An 18,410-nucleotide genomic window follows, 5' to 3' on the forward strand; every position below is an offset into this window, starting at 1 on the left:
TGAGCGGCTGGCAGGCCGGCTGCTGTAGGAGCCGGCACCCAAGGCCCCTGCTGAGGGGCCATGCCGCTTGCTGCGGGAACGGGACGAAGAGCGATGAGAGGAGAAGAACAGAGGGGATCGACTTCTGGAACGGCCGGAGCGTCTAAAAGGAAAGTTTGGAAACTTTATCAAAGGAAGAAAGCACTTTCACAAGTGGCTGGGGTTGAAGTCACCCTGACACATATTTGGGAAGTTGCTGTGCACTTGCATATTTAGAAACAGCCATGCTTCAATTCGACTGAACTTTTTTTTTTTTGGTTGCAATTTTAAAAAGTCTGTTTAAGTAAGCTGCTTGTTTCTTTTTTTGAGTCAACAATGCAAAGTGACAACGCCTCCCCCTCGTGTTGTTGGTACAAGCAGTCAGGGAGCCTGACTACTTTTACCCTTGTCACAGCTCTTTTAGTAACTGAGTACCGTGGCTTGGTAGATATGCCAAATGTGCTTATGAAGAGCGACTGTAACAGGTGGTAATACTTCAAATGCAACATCACAGTTTTCAAATTCAACGTATATTAATTTAACTCATTCAGTATCAGCCAATTCTAGACCAAGTCTGAAAAGACGTTTAAAAAATTTCCCCAAAATGACGTTCGAGATGTTAAGTCTGGTTGGAATGACCACTTCATCCTAATTAGAGCACACATTTGAGTGTGTGTGTTGGGTGTGGTGGGGGGGGGGGGGGGGGTTTTGGGAAACATTTCTGAGTGATATTGCCCACATAAAATGTTCAAAAAAATAAACACACATTCAAAAATAGAGTAAAACAGTGTAACTTCATCATTTCTGAAGGTATCATCTTTTTTTTGTCCGCAATTTGAAGAACCCTTTCTCCCATTGGCTGACAAGTTTTAGTTCAAAAATAAACCACGAGTAGAATAGACCAGGCCTAAATTCCAAGTAGTTCTCCAAATTGAGGGGTCAAAATTATTCGAATGTTTTTTTTTTATGATCCTCCCTGTTGTATGTGCTTTACCGACATCTTGTGGCATCTAAATGGAATTACAAAACCCTTTTCAGATCAAGCTCACCTGCTGCACTAATGAGGATAAGCACTATGGCTGTCCTGACAGAAAGAAAACTGTGCTGGCTACAAGAACTGGAGACATGCTTACCGAGACATGGGGCTGGGGCTGGTGCTGGAAGAGCGTCGTGCAGCGTAGGGACTGATGGAGCGCCTTCTAGAGTAGGGACTGCTGTCCCGCTCAAAGCTGGACGACCTGTGCCTACTGCCGTAGGGGCTGTCCGATCTCTGCCTGCTGCGCCGGCTCATGTCCCCGTAGGGACTCGGGCACTGCTGGGTGGCCTTGCGCCTCGAGTAGCCGTCGTCCAACATTGGGGCACCAAGTGGGCTCTCTCCCCTCCTGGGACTTGGTGACAAAGCAGCACTGGCAGCTTTCCTGCGAGGGCTACCTCGACTCGACTTGCCTTTGGGGCTGGACTTGTTGCTCTTGGAGGACTTGCGGTGGCTCCTTTCTCCGCGTACCTTCTGAGAGTCGCTGTGAGCGCCTTCCAGCCGCGCCTCTCGCCTCTGCTGCTTGTCCTTACGTGACTTGCCAGAGCGGCCGCTTTCCTTGCTACGTGATGAAGACGCAGAGGTACTACCTATGCTAACCATGGTGTGCATCTGGGAGAACATGGGATCTCCTCTTTTATTAAAGTCAAGCTCCTGCTGGATGTGACGCTTGGATGGTCCAGATGATAGCAATTTCTCCTTGCCCATGCCGGAAGCGCTTTTTTCACGGTCCTTGCTGCTCTTCTTCTTGTAGCCCCGTGCCCCATTACCAGGGTCCCGAACTTTGTTGGGGTCCTTGGACTTTTTCCGGGAGTGTCTGTGGCTCTTACTCTCGCGGATGGGCTCTTCCCTGATGAATTCGGGTGATGGCTCGAGGCGCTCCATCACCACAACCCTCTCAGGCAATCTGGTGCCCGGTGGGTCTAAGAATGTGTCAGAGTCCGAGCTAATATCGTCATACTCCACCAGGGGCTTCATCAGGACGCTAGGAGGCGCCGTGTGGCCCAGGGATATATATTCGGGAATCGTCGGCGGTACCACCGGCGATTCCCGAACTTTAGCCGACTTATGTCGCCTACGCTTTGACGAGGCCATCAAAGATTTGCAGTGCAACTTGCCGTCTTTGCTGGTCATGTCTCCCGCAGCTGTTTGGAGGGCGGCGTGAGCCAAGCCGCCGATGATTGATTCCGGCTTCCTCTTGGTCCCATGGCGTCGGTCCGAACCAGGCATCCCTCAAGCCGGCGTCGGTACCACCTCTCCCACGGCTAGGCCTTGGCGGTCGAAGCAACTCATTAACCGCCGATTCAAGTACAAATTCTCAAGTGTTCCTAAGCAAACAAGAATAAACGAAAATCAACACAGTAGGCCGCTATCGTCCAGTCGGCCTCCTCGGTCAATGCCGATTCATTCCACTAGTAGTGTCGTCCAAACTCGACAAAGTAGAGGAATATCCCACCGCTGTTCTCCGGGGAAACACAATATTCACTTGGAGCGAGTCCGTAAATGAAGTTTTCCTACCAAACGTTGGAGCATTGTGCTGTCGTCTTGCCGTCTCAACTTAGCTAGCACAGCTAGCTAACGCTGGGCCAGCTAGCGAGGTGAGCCGTGGAAAAAGAAAAAAAAGTCTCCTTTGTCAAAGCTGTCCTTGTCCGGTGCCAAGTTAGGGAAAAGATGATTTTATTCCACAGAATTACGGTCTTAGCGTTCACAAATTAGCAAATGTCTTCACTTTAAAAGACGCTCATCTCTCGAACAAAATGAAAACTTGACCCGGTTGGTGCTGTTTACATATTCCCTTTAATGTAAGCTTTATCCCCCTTTAAATTCAATATTGATACGAAATCATAGTTTTTTCGTGTGCAATAGATGTTCCAGTTTACTATCAATGGCTCTGGAAATCAACCAGGCCTATATTTAGGGCGATGCTAATGGATTTAATAACATCCACAGCCCTAGCCGCAGGAGACTACAAACGCCATTGTGGCTCCTGTGACTAGCAACTTCTGCACACGAAGGATTACACCGGAACTCGACGTTGTGTCAATCAAAGACGCATCCCAGCGAGAGCCAATCATCTTTAACAACCCGCCTACTTTTCTGGGGGGAGTGACAGTTTGAGATGGCCATTTTTGGATGCGGAATCAAGCATAAAATAAAACGCAGGAACTGTAATTAAGGTAAATGTGCTATTTATGGATCCGTTTCTTTTTTATTTTATTAAAGTTTTATTGAAAAAAAAACACAATTAAAAAAACTACTACCATGAATCCTCATAAATGTGTCATAAAATATTTCAATTAAGATACCTAGGAATGCCGATAATAATCAAAATCGAAGAGTTTTTAATCCAGGAGGAATGATTGAAAAGCACAAGTGACGCTAAAATGACGAGCGGAAACTGTCACGGTGGGGCGTGGTCTAGGGAGAAACGAGAAAGTGACGTTTCGCACTGCAATGAAAAAAGTTCCAAAGAACGTTTCGGGTGGGGGGGGGGGGATAATAAATAGTTCAAGTCAGCAAGTATTCAACCGTTGAAATACGTCATTCGTAAATCAAATACGTTACTAAGAGAAAAATCTAAGAGTATGACGAATGAATGCTGATTGGCTGTGCTAGAACGATTTATGATGTCGCCCACGGGCGGGCACAAAATTAATTATTCATATCATATGTGAAGTTAAAGCGGTTCAGATAATGGGTGGGTGGATATCGTTCATATATAAATCCCTGCTCCCACGGCAATAACAACATTTCCAAACAACGATCGAGGGAAAGAAAGCTGTTGGAATCAATCCAGCAAGCACCTTGATGATTTGTGTGTCATTTCGGATGTATGTGACATCAGAACTAACAATTCCACTGTCAATGTTTGTGATCGTGAAAAACGATGCCATGGCCCTAATTTTACAGTTCTGGAACCTGTATGTATGTGCTTTAACTTGTATGGCGTGCTATTGTTGTGTATATGTGAAGTGAACGTCATCTTCTGACGACTCTGTAGATAAAGGTTTTAAGGAATTATGGAAGCAAATTTGACAGCAGAGTCGAAAACAACATAAAACTCAGAAAGCGTGTTGAATAAGTTGAATAAGCAAACGATGTCAAAAGAATTTAGCTGATATTTAAAAATAAGAAAAAATCTAAGCCTTTTAATTGTGCGAAATCAACTAAAATAAAATACAAATCAGCAGCGAAAAGGACCATAGACGCGTTTGACAAATTCGGTGCTGATTGGCTCTCTTCTCACAATAGGGCGCGGCCTAATACAAACAAGGAAGTGGTATTTCCCATGCCAATAACAAAAGTTCCAAAGAACGCTTGGTGGCAAATACATTTATTATAATCAACTGAGCAAGCATGAATGCGACGTGTGTGTCAGTAGAAAACAAATGCGGCCTTTGATAATGTATGTCATGGTGGAAAAGGGTGATTTGGCCCTCATTTTAAATATTTGAGTCGTGCGCTGATAGGTTGATGTCGTGTAATTAAAACAATGATACGATTTGATGAATAATATTCTGTGTAGACATCCACTTTAGATTCCTTTATTTGTAGTTATGCGTGATATATGTGTAAGGCGGTAGTGTGCGTGGATGGGAGGGAGCGAGTGAGAAAAGGAGAGAGGGAGGGCGAACCAAAGCCAATAAGGGCCTATGCTGGCTACTCCCCGTGCACACAGCGCTTTATTTTTATTTATGCCGAGCAAGAATCTGTTACTCGTGTTTGTAGGCCCAGTCCGTGGCGTCTAAAAGCCAGCTACCCTCTCCGGGGAGGAAGGTAGCATGATAGCCGTGGATGGGAATCGGCAGGAAGAGCGTCCCCGTCTGCTGCATTCCGACTGCGCCCGCACCCGAAGCCACCGAGTCGGCAAGCGGCGGCGTCCGACATGGGGAAGGAGGTGAACGGCGTCTCGCGGAGCCGCTTTGAGGTGAGTTCACCTGGGCCCCGTCAAACCTTTGACACGCCGTTGCATCACGTCACAGGACCTCGCTTAGGACCACCATTATTACATTCGTGGACGAAAATAATAATCAACGGCGACATTGACGCGGCTCAAGCACCGTTTGGGATTAGCTGCAGTGCTTTGTGCTAACAACAACAAGGCCTTGGCTGACTTGTCAAATCGACGAAGAGGATACAAAGCGGTATTAATGTCGGCTCGTGTTGTTGTCGTCGTGTGGTGCGTTAAAGGTCCCTGGATTTCTTTTTCTCTTTGCGCCATCAAAACAAAACACTGCCAAGCTACATGTACATCAACAGCTGCCCGGGAAATCACAGTTCTTATCGACGTAGCCGGTTTTAGTTCACAATTTAAGTTCGTATTGGGGTGTGTAACGTGTACTGGACTTTTTTTTAGCAGGGGTTTTGTGCTGCAGGATCATGGGTTTGGTGTAACAGCTCCAGTCCAGATTGACAGCCGACCGCAGGCCATGTACCTCATCAACGATGGCATTTATTTAACCACAAAGAGCACATTCACTGTTTGTGTAAAGTCAGTAGAGCCCTTGCGGTTGTAGAAAAAGTAAACTTGATTGTCTACTTGCGTTAGATGTGTTTGTTGTTTATATTCGGACAAAAACTTTTTCCATAAAACTGCGGCAACGTCAGCCTTGCGTTCAGCCCTCAAGTGAGCGTTGGATTTATTTTCTTATTATGTATTTGTTTGAATAAATCAATGCGTGCAACAGATGCAGGCCGTTATCCTCCAGCCTGGACAAAACAGCTGCGGGCTAAAGCAAGCTAGCTACAGACAGCAGGCTAAAACAGAAAAAGGTCCTTGTCTTCCTTCAAAGTAAAAGAAGTGTGTGTGTTTTAGAAAGCGGATTTCCGGTTTGTGCTTTTCCCCCGATCCAATACTTAGCGTCTTACCAGATCACTGTTTCCAAACCTTTACATATTTAGAAACAAACGTTTAGAAACAACATTATCACAAAAGTACGTGCTGAAATAACGAGTGTCGCCTCAATTTATTCACAAATTAACCTGCCGAGAGTAAAATCGGTGCTTGTTTATTTGAACATAAAGCTATTGCAGTTTTGTAGCACCTGTACAAATAGCGGATTTATTATTGTTGATTGAAACTGTTAACCTATTTTTTATAGAAATGTATACAGCGCAGTGCTTGTTTACATTACGTGTTTAATTACTAATTGAACAATTAGTTTATATTAGTTTATAACTGTTGTTTAAATTATAAACAACAGTTTATAATTTAAAATGGTCTTTTAAATCTACTGCTGTTCACACAAATGGTTTTAGTTTGGCATTTTCTTTAGTTTGAATGTGATGGCTGGGCGTGTTTTGTTGTAATGTCTAATGCTATTGCTGTTGCAATACAAACTTGAATGGGCTATGTCACACTTTCCCATTATAGCACACAAGGTGAGCATTAAGCATACATTTTCCAAATCTGTTTAAGATCGGTTTAATGTCTTCGTGGTGTTGCTTTATACGGTTCTACAGCAAAGGGTTAATGGCTTGCTTGAGGTTACGGCTCTGGCGGCTTTTTAAGTCCGCTTCATTCAGTGACCTCAGTTGGCCTGCCAGAGAAAGCATAACACTCACATTCAAGCAGCGTCGGGTTCATTTTATGTTGGATTACAAAGGAGCGGGTGCGGAGAGGGGGGCCAATGTCTGCACGTCAACCGTGGAAAGAGTTGTGGATTATTTGGCCAGGGAGCACAAGTCGAGCTGTCAGAGTCAACTTGCCCTAAATCTAAATAACAAAAATATCCAAGCAGTTGGTATTGTGTAAGTCCGTATCTATACAGTACAGTATCCTGTAATATACATGCCCTTTCAAAATGGACACTGGCTGGCTCTGACCTAGATCCTCGTGCATTTTCAACCACTCTTTTTACACAACCAGATTAATAGCTGTGTGATCTTTAATGTTTATTTATTAAAAATCATCACATCACAGCCGTTTGTTTGTTTTACTGTCCGAGGGGTAGCATCTTGTAATTTCACAGAGGCAATATAGGGGGTCCCTCGCTTTGTTGACAAGGTTCCGTTCCGCTTTGGTCCGACAACTGTTTTGGGGTCTTAATACTCTTTTCTACAGGATACGATTAAACGATGCCTTTCAATATTCTCAATCATCCAGGTCATTTTATTATCAGAGCATTGATCGCAAGTAGCCTGTTGTGTCTTAAAGATGTTTCGCCTCTCATCCATGCACGCTTCATCACCCTGAGTGTCGGCGTGTATACTCAACCATTTATCCCATAAATTGAAAACCCATCCCTAATGAGAGGGGCAGACTTATGACCACACATATGTCCTCTTTTTTCCCCATTAAAAGAAAATCAATAACAACAAATAACAAACCAGAGTGAGACACTTTTGGCTTTAAGACAACCCTGCCACCGATTCAATGCTCTAAGAAAGATCATGAGCGTTAAAAAAAAAATAAAAAAAAGTGCATTCAAAGGATAACAGGTTATCAACCATCCAAAGTGCTTTCCTGATGTTTTTTTTTCTTCTTTTTTGCTTCTTTTAGCACCTGTTCAGCTCTCGTGTCCTCTTCGTGACATTGTAGCTGTACCGTATCGTCATTTACTCTTCAGTGAATTTTCGCAGTCTTTTGCTGATGTTAACTGTCTGGCGCACCTTGCAGATGTTCACAAACAGCGACGAGGCTGTCATCAATAAGAAGCTACCCAAAGAGCTGTTGCTGCGGTGAGTGACGTGTTTGTTTTTTTTTTTTCTTTTTAATCTTCAAGCAGATAACACAGACAGAATGCATATTCTTCACAATTTTAAAACCGTACTCAGGTATGTTAATATGTTTGTGACACACTTTTGCCAAAATATCCCATCCATTATCTGATGCGCTTATACTCACGAGGGTCGCAGGCACGCTGGTGCCTCCCCCAGGTACAAGCGGGGTACACCCTGAACGGGTTGCCAACCAGTCGCAAGGCACACGTAGACAAATAACTCAAAATACCCCAATGATCAAAAATCACAGCACGCTTTCCACCCTTCTATGTCCTTGCTGAACTACTGTAAGTGTGTTTTGAGGGGGCGGTCCTGTCTCATGCAAATGAGACTCTGTGCATCCTGCCCGCCTACTGTGGGGCTATTCATTACCATGGCAACCGTGGGTGGTGTTTGGTTTGCGACGAGGCGTGTGGCTACTACTAGCCCAGAATATGAAGGAATAAAAAAATGACTCATTTTAAACTTGATGAGCGGGCAGGCACTTCAGACACTTCACTATTTGTATGCAAGCAATTCAAAAGTTAATTTTCCCTCATGTGTCCCCTTGAACTCACGACAGGCCAGAAAGATCTGGATCTCATACTCAAAAGACACAATTGGCTTTCTCCGTCCTCGAACAAAAGCAAACACAGAACGCATAAATGCCCTCTGGCGATGACATCAACCGAACAGCAGGATGCACATTTCTCCTTATCCTCAACTGCTCCCTGGATGCTTCATTAAAACCAGACGCCTTTAGGTTATACAACATTCAAATTGTTTTCGGACTCGAGGGGGAGAAAAAAAAAATACGGATAAGCCTCTTAGCAAAATGAAGTCCGTAACTCAAGCCTCGGTCTCGCTCTCCCATACGTGCTTCAATACCTGCAAACTATTTCACTCTTCACTGGCTCACAGCGTCCTATTGTGACGTTAGCAGTCCGTGAAGTTGTTAGGCTGCAAGGTGACCTTTAGTAGGGGGAGGAGGAAAAACCTGATTTGTTGTGCCAATTTGATCCACATCGCGAATGAAAAGTATGAGCAGCTAACTAACGTGCACGTGATAAAATAACAGCAAAAAGTGTGGCCCTTTATTTATTTAGTTAGTTAGTTTCTCCGGTATCGGAAATAACTGGAGGAGGCCCACTGGGATCCATTGCGGTTGTCAGGGACCCGGGAGTCTTTTTAATACAGAAACAATATGCACTGATAGTAACAACATAAACATATAATTTTATTGGTGTTTTCTTGTTCCACACCACAACACTCATCACTTAACGCTGAACTTTCTGTCACCGCTTGCCCACCTCATACCCACCCACTTGCTCCACTTGCAAACGCTGCTCCGAATAAAGCATTCCATTGCAATACACCTGATAGGCCTTGTGTTTTTCCTGAGCAGAGAAACGTACTACCGATGTGATGCTGTCCGGGACCTAACTGTCCTTGCCTATCTTATAGAATCTTCTCCTTCCTGGATGTGGTGACGCTGTGTCGCTGTGCTCAGGTCTCACGGGTGAGTGAGTGCGCGCACGATCGTAATTCTAGTTTTTATATTTGTGTTCAATGACAACCGTCCACGTATGCCCTCAGTCCTGGAATGTTCTGGCTCTAGATGGAAGCAACTGGCAGCGCATCGACCTCTTTGACTTTCAGCGGGACATCGAGGTGGGCTTTGGTTTATTTGGCACCTGGCCGCATGTGCGCTGATTGTCGAGGTGAATGAGGAGACACATTGTGTGTGAACGCGTGTTATTTTTATTTTATTTTTTTTGCAGGGCCGAGTGGTGGAGAACATCTCTAAGCGATGTGGGGGGTTCCTGAGGAAGCTGAGCCTACGGGGGTGCCTCGGTGTGGGCGACAGCGCCCTGAGGTGAGAAGCCAGCCTAGAAGAGGAGAGAGGTGAATTGAAATTCTGCTGCCTTTGTGTCCCATATGAGCTTTTGTTGTGTGTGTTGTGTGTGTGTGCGTGTTTGTGTGTATTTTTGTAGGACTTTCTCACAGAACTGCAGGAACATCGAGCTGCTCAGTTTGAATGGCTGCACCAAGATCACTGACAGGTATCGCTTACATACAGTAGCTCGGGATAGGGACCATGTACTGCCACTAATAGCAAAAAAAAACAAAAAACATGAGTAATTGACGCTTCCCCATACGGTAATTATTTTTATTATACCTGTGGTAATAGTTTAAACCAGGGATGGGCAACTTAAATGTTGGCGAGGACCACAATTTTTCATCGGTACTGTTGGGGGTCCACAAAGGGCGTTTGCTGATTGATGTTTATATGGCAAAACATTGTTGTCCTCTTCTTTGCAGCACATGTAACAGCCTGAGCAAGTTCTGCCCAAAGCTGAAGCACCTGGACCTCGCTTCCTGTACCTCAATCACCAACCTGTCGCTCAAAGCCCTCAGGTGTGTACTACAAGTAGTACATTGCCTATACGAAGGAATATTGCAGTTCCATCATTTTCCTAAGGCCTTGTACACACAGCCACACCCGAATTCAGATTGGATCCAGATAGTTTGTCATGGCCTCTGAACAGCAGGCCCCCGAGTTGTTCAAATCGGGTTTCAGAGCACTTGTGTGGACAGGAGACCTTACACAGTAGAGCTTCTGATCAGCTTATCAGATTGGTTTTACGAGTGCAAACAAGACCCGGCTTTACAAAATGGCTTTCTTTCTCTTTTTATGTCACTTAACCCCCCCACAGCGAGGGCTGCCCACTGCTGGAGCAGCTCAATATCTCCTGGTGTGATCAGGTCACCAAGGATGGCATCCAGGCTCTGGTTCAGTCCAGTCCGGGACTCAAGGGTCTTTTCCTAAAAGGCTGCACGCAGGTGCGCTTGGACTTTTACCCTGTTTTAGGTTGAGTTCCACTTGTGATTCTGTGAAATATACTTTCTTTTTTCCCCCTTTTTAGCTAGAAGATGAGGCACTGAAGCATATTGGGGCGAATTGTCCCGAGTTGGTCACGCTCAACTTGCAGACATGCTCAGTAAGTGCAGTCAGTATGAAAGCAGAAGAAGGCTGCTGTGTTTGAAATCGTTTTGGGATCAGACTATGGAATATATTTATCTTAAACTATTAATTGATTTTTTTTTCTCCTATATTAAACTATACTTCCTGTACCCACGAGTAGCAGATCACAGATGATGGCCTCATCACCATTTGTCGAGGCTGCCATCGTCTTCAGTCGCTGTGTGTGTCAGGCTGCGCCAACATCACGGACGCCATCTTGCACGCGCTCGGACAGAACTGCCCCCGCCTCAGGTAACGCTCAAATACGCCTACAAATCAGATCATGTGTTATGATGTGACATTGATTAATTATGAGTTGATATGATTTTGAAACTCAATCCCCCTTTGCCTTTTTTATTTCAGAATCTTAGAAGTGGCCCGCTGCTCCCAACTTACAGACGTGGGCTTCACGACGCTAGCAAGGGTGAGTTTAAGTACATTATTAGATACAAATGATCACTATCTATTGATTGATTGGCCTATTCTTAGATGCAGGAAGACAAATTAGAAGTAAATGGCACTACGATCTATTGAATGTCTTTATAGAATTGTCACGAGCTTGAGAAGATGGATTTAGAAGAATGTGTACAGGTAAGTACAATGCTTTATCATGGTTCATCATTGTGATATTTTTTTTGGGGGGGGGGGGTGGCCACAATCACCATGCATTTTCAGGCATTAATTGAACAACTTAAGAACAGTGAAACAGAAAAAAAAACCACACTGTGCAAAAGCTGCTGTTCATGTGCAGATTCGCTGATGTCACGTGCCTTGTCATCAGTCTGCGCTGATGATTTTTCTTTTCGCTCAGATTACAGATGGAACGCTCATCCAGCTTTCTATCTACTGCCCTCGGCTGCAAGTTCTGGTGAGTGTTGCGCTCGCATCATTTTGCTGACTCACAGCCGCGCGCTGCAGTCACCCGAGTTCTTCACCCCTCCCCGCCACCCGCAGAGTCTGTCTCACTGCGAGCTCATCACCGACGACGGCATCCGCCACCTGGGCAGCGGGCCGTGCGCCCACGACCGACTGGAGGTGATCGAGCTGGACAACTGCCCGCTTATCACCGACGCCTCGCTGGAGCACTTGAAGAGCTGCCACAGTCTGGATCGCATCGAGCTCTACGACTGCCAGCAGATCACCCGAGCCGGCATCAAGAGGCTAAGGGTGAGTGGCTTTTGCTGACAGTATCGAGGTTCTCAAGTGGATGCAAATGACGGCAAGGAATTTTGAGCTCATTCCAAACGACAGATCAGGTGGTGTCCCCGAACGGCATTTCATTGCATTTTTATGCGGTAAAAGAAATAAAGACGCCTGTAGCGGAAACTTAAGAAGGTTGATTAATTCCTTTTTTTGGGGAGAAAAATTCCAGTTGAAATATAAATCCAATGGAAAATCTGAAATGATTCATGTAAATGAACAGAAAGCATCCATTCAATGTACAAGACGCAGCATTCCGCATAACTTATTCCTCTTTCATTTCTGTGCATTCGTAGACCCACCTGCCTAACATCAAAGTGCACGCGTACTTTGCCCCCGTCACTCCTCCGCCTTCGGTGGGGGGCAGCCGCCAGAGGTTTTGCCGTTGCTGCGTCGTGCTATGATGCAAAAGACATCGACATCGGTCTACTCCCCCCCTCGCTCCCCTGCGTGTGACCCGGAGTCCCTCCTATTCAAGCTTCTCTCCCAGGACCCCGCCCCTCCCTTGGTCAATCAGTACATTCTTGCTGCGTCCCCTCCACTTTATAAGCTGCAGAGAGACCAAACAGTGCAGGGTAACGCACACTCCACACATTCATGTTTTGTGCTGATGTTTAGCACGTTCACGTCAAACAGTTCCGGGGTACGGGGTTTGGGTCTCCTCTCCGGTCTTCCTGTTTGGAGTTTGCGTCGGGCTTTCCTCCCACATTCTGAAAACATGTTAAGTTCATTGAAGATTCTAAAGTGTCCACAGGTGTGAATGTGAGTGTGAATTAGGGCTGAACAATTTTGACAAATAATCTAATCGGGATTTTTAAAAAATTAAATCTTGCGATTGCAATTTAATATGCAATACTTTTTTTCACGGTTCCCTTACCAAGTTTTTCTTTTTAACAAAAATAAGCAACAAATTAATCTGTATGAGGATAAACAATATCAAATTTATGATCATAAATGTTTTGGTCTCACAGAATAGCCTTATGCTAAAATAAAAGCAAATGAACCTTGACTTAATACCAAAATCAGTTGTTCAACTTGTTGTTGTTAACTCACGAAACACGTTTGACTCTTTGAGTCCTTGAAGCATTCACCATGATAGCTCAAAAAAAAAATCTGACAAGTGTGTCGCATAAACATATGGTCATAAATGAGATTTAGAACAATGACGTCAACCAATCTGAGGCTTTATCCTTCCCCAAGCTTTTTATGTTTCATGAAACAACAATATGTTAATATGTGGAGTGCGCTTAGAAGCACCAAAACTGTTTCCCAACCGAAATGAAGCACGTTTTGCTTTGCAAATTGCAGCCTTTGCGATTTCAAATTTTCAATCCACTAGAGTGCCATGTCAATTTTGATGACTTGTTCAGCCCTAGTGTGAATGCTTGTTTGTCTACATGAGCTACTGACAACTACAGTAACCTCACAGAATTTCTTTTTTCTTTTTGCACTTTTTTTTTAAAGTGCAGAAAGGAATTGACAAAACGCGTAGTCTATATTTTAGATGAATACTGGTCGAAATCAAGATTTCGCTCCAATTAGTCCATTATTATACTCTGTGCGTTTCCCGATCCATCCGTGCAACTGGTGCCAACTCCCTTTTCGAAGTTGGCTATGCCTGTGAATCCAGGCTCCACTTCCCAAAAGGTGAGGTCCCGAGATTGAAACAAGTCTCAGAAATCTTATTTTACCTTACATACCGATGCATCTGCATGTTCGTTGGTAAGTGAATTACTTACAATTTGACGGGTGTCCGGTATTAAGTCAAACAGGATAACCACCAGTTTTTCCAGAAGTTATCATCGCTCCCTAAATGACCAAGATACAAAGCCTCCTCAAACTTTGACTCACTCTCCTGTAAAATGAGCACAAAAAAATGGAATTGGCCTACTCTTGTTCTCAATGTGTGCCCCAGCGATTGACTGGCGAGCAGTCCGGGGCGTAGCCCGCTTGTCACCCTAAACTCAGCTGGGATCGGCTCCAGCGGATAAGCAGTTAAAAAAAAAGGATGAATGGATAAATGTTAGGTTTAGTATAAAGCAAATGGAGAAAGCTGTAACAACAAACCCATTGACCTCAGGACACCTCCATTTTTTTTTTTCAACATCCAATCATAAGTTACCATCAGAAAGCACTTTTCTGATTGGATCACTCAATACGGCCCCAGGAAGAACTTTCAATACATAACATGCAGCGTCTGCCATGTGGTTGAAGTTCGTTTTTCTTGAATGTATATGGCGGGAGGGCGGGGTGTGAAGCAATGCAACGAGCATTTAAAAACATTCTTGCTGTGGATGGCGAAAGAAAGCACAGCTTCTCATCTCACATCCTGCACTGTTGGAAAAACTCCAGAGTCAGCGTCTGGGTATACCCCCGCCCCCTCCCCACTCCTTCTCAAAAAATGACACAGCCAGTGAACAGCAGCAAAAAAAAAAATGTATTGAAAAGAAGATTTAAAAAAAAAAACAGCAAGCTATCTGCTTTTTGCACCTATTGGAAAAAAACATCCAGACTGTTTACAAAGAAGAACATTTCAAAACATAATGAGGTATGTACTAACCGTGTGCCCCACTCACTGGATTCACACACTGAGGTTGGTGCCCCTCCCCTGTCTATGTTGTCTCGAAGTGCGTCATTGGCGAGGGGTGGGGGGGTGAAGAAAAAGAAAAACTATTTTTCTAAAACGAAAAGCAGCACACATTTGGGGGACTGAAGAAAATGCCAAATGTTGCATGTGACACCTATTTTTCTTTTTATTTTTGAACCCGGATGTACAGTACATAAGCGAGGACTGTGGGAGTCTTGACAGATGACATAATCGAAAGAAAGACTATGAAAAGAAGATGATGACTGGATTAAAAAAAAAAAACATTACTCTGGAAGATCAACAGGAAGAAAAAGCCAACCATCACGTTTTGCTCTGATTTCACTGACTTGTACGAAAGAGTACTAGGGTCATTCTGAAAAGATAAACATTGGTCATATTTTCTGTATCAAAATACACATTTTGGTCATGTTACAAAAATATAGTCATCGTATTGCAGAAAGTCATTTTAATTAGTGAGTGCTGCAATTGCCAAATTTCCCTGAATGTTTCAGTTCTTTGCAGACATGCCATGCATTCGTATTTACAATTTTTTTTCCTCAAAAAAGGCCAACAGTCAATGACTGTTACTTTCATAAATGACAAATTTTTATTTTCCTGAAAAAGTGCATCGTTATTTTTATAAACTACAAATTTATCCTCACGTTACGACTTTATTCAATGTAAAATTAAGAATGCACTCAGGAAATCTTTACAGGTAATGTGACAATGTTTTTGTTTTTAAACTTAAAAATCTCAGTATGACAACTGTCACGTAACTTTGGTCTAACATAATTCTACAAATTCTGATAATATTAGAAATTATGACCCATGCCCATAATATTAGTATCCAGCTTCACATTATATCATTGCATTTTTTTCTTGTAAAATTAAGACAATTTCATCTCTTTTCTCTCTGAATATACCAGCATTCTTCTGAAAAATGATTTCCCTTAACTTTATTGATGAAAAAATTTTTATTTTGTGAAATTGGCAGTTTTTATCATGAAACTTTGATTTATACTTTTTTTTGTTTGTTTTCCTCCATTTAGTGTGGCCCTAATACTCCTTCGTGGACTCCTGGGGTCCAGACCGGTTGTGGTTTTTGATGGGCCCATGAAGTATTGAAACCTCCGACTACCTGCATTTATTTTGCCCCTCATTCTATATTTCACTGCCCTCCCTTTGCCTTGTTTCTTTTCTTTTGGCGTGGCTCCGATTGCACCTGCTTCGTGTTGCGTTGTGTTCAGTGTCTCCTCTGAGATTTTGTATTTTTATCATCGTCGTAAATCTCCAGGCCAGGTGCAATTGTAAGTAGGATTTTTTTTTTCTCGCTCTCTCTCTCAGATATTACTTCTCATATTTTCCTGAATTGAAAAAGGCTCTTCAGGCATGACGTGCCACTTTGGAATAATCCTGCTTCATTTCTATATGTCGCCCTCTTTTCTGCTATTACCTTACACCAAATTCCCCAAACGTGACTGAAATGTGGAATGTTAAAGCGTCCTAAATGTCCCCAAAATGGATTGAAGGAGGCTAAACAAGCTTGAGTCAAGATTCTCATAATTTTTTGGGGGGATAATGCAAAGCAGGATGAGCCCCGTGTAATCCTGCCGTTTTGTTCGAGCGGGGCTCTGCATTGGGTGGGGGATTAGGGAACGTGTCAAAATGGCAGCCGTGTACCCCCGAGAAAGAAAAGCGGGATTGATTTTCCTGGCCCATGTGTCAATACGAGAGAAACGCCTTAAGGAGCTTGCGGACCAAAGTGTCAATGCTAACTCTGAAAAGCTTGAATCAGCCCACTGACCCATGTGTCAACGCTAACTCTGAAAAATAAAGGAAGGAACGTGCGATGAAGTCTTCTGGCCCACGTGTCAATGCTGCTGGTCCAAATGTCAACACTGACTCTGAAAATGCAAGGAGACTTCTGGCCAGTGTGTTCACATTCACTCTGAATTTTACAGATTGTGAGGAGAGAAAGAATCCGCTGGCCTATGTCAACTTTGGAGGAAAGTGAGAGCAGCTCGCTGGACCTTGTGTCAATGCTAATAATGGATTTACTGTGAGAAAACCACAAAAGAGCCTGCTGGCCCATGTGTCAAGGCTAACTCTTAACGCCGGTAGGAATGGTGCAAAGATGTCTGTTGGCTCATGTGTCAGCGCTCACTTTGGAAAGCATAGAGCAGCTCACAGAACCGTCTGGCAACGCTAGCTTTGAATATTCCGGTCAGAAAGTGTAGAGGACGTTGTTGGCTCGTGCGTCAATGCTAACGCTTGGCTAGTCAATTGGCCCGTGTGTCGACAGCTCACTGTTGAGAATAACGGTAGGAAAGCTTGTGTCAACATCATCGCAAAACAAACACACGGTTGGTTCCCCTTGCATTTGAAAACACACAAACACTGGAGTTAGAATGCAAGAGGTGAACCCAGCCACCCGGGTGCCCCAAAACAGGACGCCTTCTTCATTGAAATCTGGGCGATATTTAAAATTGACAATGACTGTAGTTCATGAAATTACTGTAAATCTTTTCCTTTTATTTTTTATTGTTTTCATCTTTTTTTTTGTACAATTAACCGATATAAATGAATATGTATGTATAAATAAATATATACCTATATTATTAAGGCTGGCGTAGTTTTGTCACAAAGTGCTTGGGCTGTTTTATACCCTCATAGGACCACGAGATGGCAGCATTGAGCTTGTATGGAGATTCGTGCCATCGACTCTGGCCACCTGAGTAAAGAGATGCTGATGACCGCTCCATTGCGAACAATGCCCCGAGAAACCGGATGATGGATGCCACTCAACTCCAGGCACGTTTAAAGGAGGTGAGAGCCCCCCGAGTGGCAAGTCAGACCATTCGAAACCGTTTCGATGACCCGCAAGGGTACTTGACCACACCACCGGGCAACAGGCTTCATCGTCTTGAATGGTCGGGCCATTGAGCCTCAGTCCTGCTCTGTGATGATCGTCGATTTCACGATGAGCAGAAAATGTCGACTTGTGAACCGCATGAGATGATGTCGTCAAGCTGTAATTGATGCTAAAAATCACATGACGAGTTGTGTTTGTTGTTGTTAACTTTTGGTTTAATGAATTGCTTCCAATGAGGAAATCACCTGTACATCCTTGGACTTAAATGTCCTACTTTCATGATATATCACTGCAGCGTGAAGTTTTTACATGTTCCATCAATTTCACATGAAAGCCACTTATCCCTAACTTTTTTTGTGAGTTGTGTATCTTTCTATATGTGATATAATGTGATCGAGCGTCTTGCTCCGCAGCCTTGTGGTGGCACCGTGACGTCCATCATCGGAACTGCGATCCCTTTCCTGTCTCCTGAGTCCTTTTGTGTCCCACTTTTGTTTTCTCTGAAAAGCTTCAAGGAGAATGCCAAGTGTGTGTGTGTGTGTGTGTGTGTGTGTGTGTGTGTGTGTGTGTGTGTTTTCTCCCCCTGCAGCAATTTTCACGGCTGTTTTGCGCGGATGGATCAGTTCACCACTCACGCAGCGGTTGTCTGCCATTGTTTTTGACAGCACTCATTTGACGTTGCAACTATTTTACCTGCAGTGTTTTTAAAGACACCTTTATATGACAACAAACTAGGAAAAATTAATGGCATGTAATATACATTCCAGGTCCGTAGAGCGCAATGACTCTTTATAAAGAAATACGACACACTCGTTTTCTTGCCTTCTATCCAAAACGTTGTTTTTAATAGCCATCGTAGGTGGCTGAGCTATGCCGCCCCCAAGAAAACAAGCACTCTCTTCCTATTGTACATTAAAAGACAATAATAGCATCGTTAAAACAAATGTGAAGAAATTGCATCGCGCTTTCATGC

The 18,410-nt window shown here is 43.9% G+C and overlaps 2 protein-coding genes across 3 annotated transcripts in view; one reads left to right on the plus strand and one right to left on the minus strand.

The window, feature by feature from the left end:
• cdk12 (cyclin dependent kinase 12) overlaps positions 1 to 3,082 on the minus strand; it is an 11,267-nt gene extending 8,185 nt beyond the window's left edge. The window contains exons 1-3 of the mRNA XM_019897182.1: positions 2,570 to 3,082; positions 1,152 to 2,379; positions 1 to 142 (exon numbers count right to left, since the gene is read on the minus strand). Coding sequence (XP_019752741.1) covers positions 1 to 142; positions 1,152 to 2,281 — 1,272 coding nt within the window. The 5' untranslated portion in view covers positions 2,282 to 2,379; positions 2,570 to 3,082. The remainder of the gene's footprint in view (positions 143 to 1,151; positions 2,380 to 2,569) is intronic.
• A 1,306-nt stretch (positions 3,083 to 4,388) lies between these two features.
• fbxl20 (F-box and leucine-rich repeat protein 20) lies at positions 4,389 to 16,952 on the plus strand. 2 transcript variants are annotated; one of them, XR_002171390.1, is made up of 16 exons: positions 4,389 to 4,979; positions 7,671 to 7,732; positions 9,218 to 9,272; positions 9,350 to 9,424; positions 9,535 to 9,629; positions 9,748 to 9,816; positions 10,076 to 10,171; positions 10,471 to 10,597; positions 10,681 to 10,755; positions 10,900 to 11,030; positions 11,142 to 11,202; positions 11,325 to 11,369; positions 11,590 to 11,646; positions 11,733 to 11,945; positions 12,275 to 12,553; positions 15,615 to 16,952. XR_002171390.1 is itself a non-coding variant. In XM_019897383.1 (15 exons), exons 1-15 carry the CDS (start codon positions 4,938 to 4,940, stop codon positions 12,380 to 12,382), a joined length of 1,311 nt encoding a protein of 436 aa, XP_019752942.1. In that variant the 5' UTR covers positions 4,389 to 4,937; the 3' UTR covers positions 12,383 to 12,734. The 2 variants fall into 2 exon arrangements, 1 of the variants encoding a protein (XP_019752942.1); XM_019897383.1 differs by lacking the exon at positions 15,615 to 16,952 and having other exon boundaries at positions 12,275 to 12,734.
• Positions 16,953 to 18,410: the final 1,458 nt, after the last annotated feature.

Source organism: Hippocampus comes, unplaced genomic scaffold (genome assembly GCF_001891065.2).
Source record: "Hippocampus comes isolate QL1 unplaced genomic scaffold, H_comes_QL1_v1.1 scaffold10, whole genome shotgun sequence".
NCBI classification, from domain to species: domain Eukaryota; kingdom Metazoa; phylum Chordata; class Actinopteri; order Syngnathiformes; family Syngnathidae; genus Hippocampus; species Hippocampus comes.

Coding starts and splice junctions, on each gene's coding strand:
- fbxl20 (XM_019897383.1), top strand. CDS start 4,938: ATGGGGAAGGAGGTGAACGGCGTCTCGCGGAGCCGCTTTGAG. Junction 9,630..9,747: donor GTGGGCGACAGCGCCCTGAG/GTGAGAAGCCAG, acceptor GTATTTTTGTAG/GACTTTCTCACAGAACTGCA. Junction 11,946..12,274: donor CCGGCATCAAGAGGCTAAGG/GTGAGTGGCTTT, acceptor GTGCATTCGTAG/ACCCACCTGCCTAACATCAA.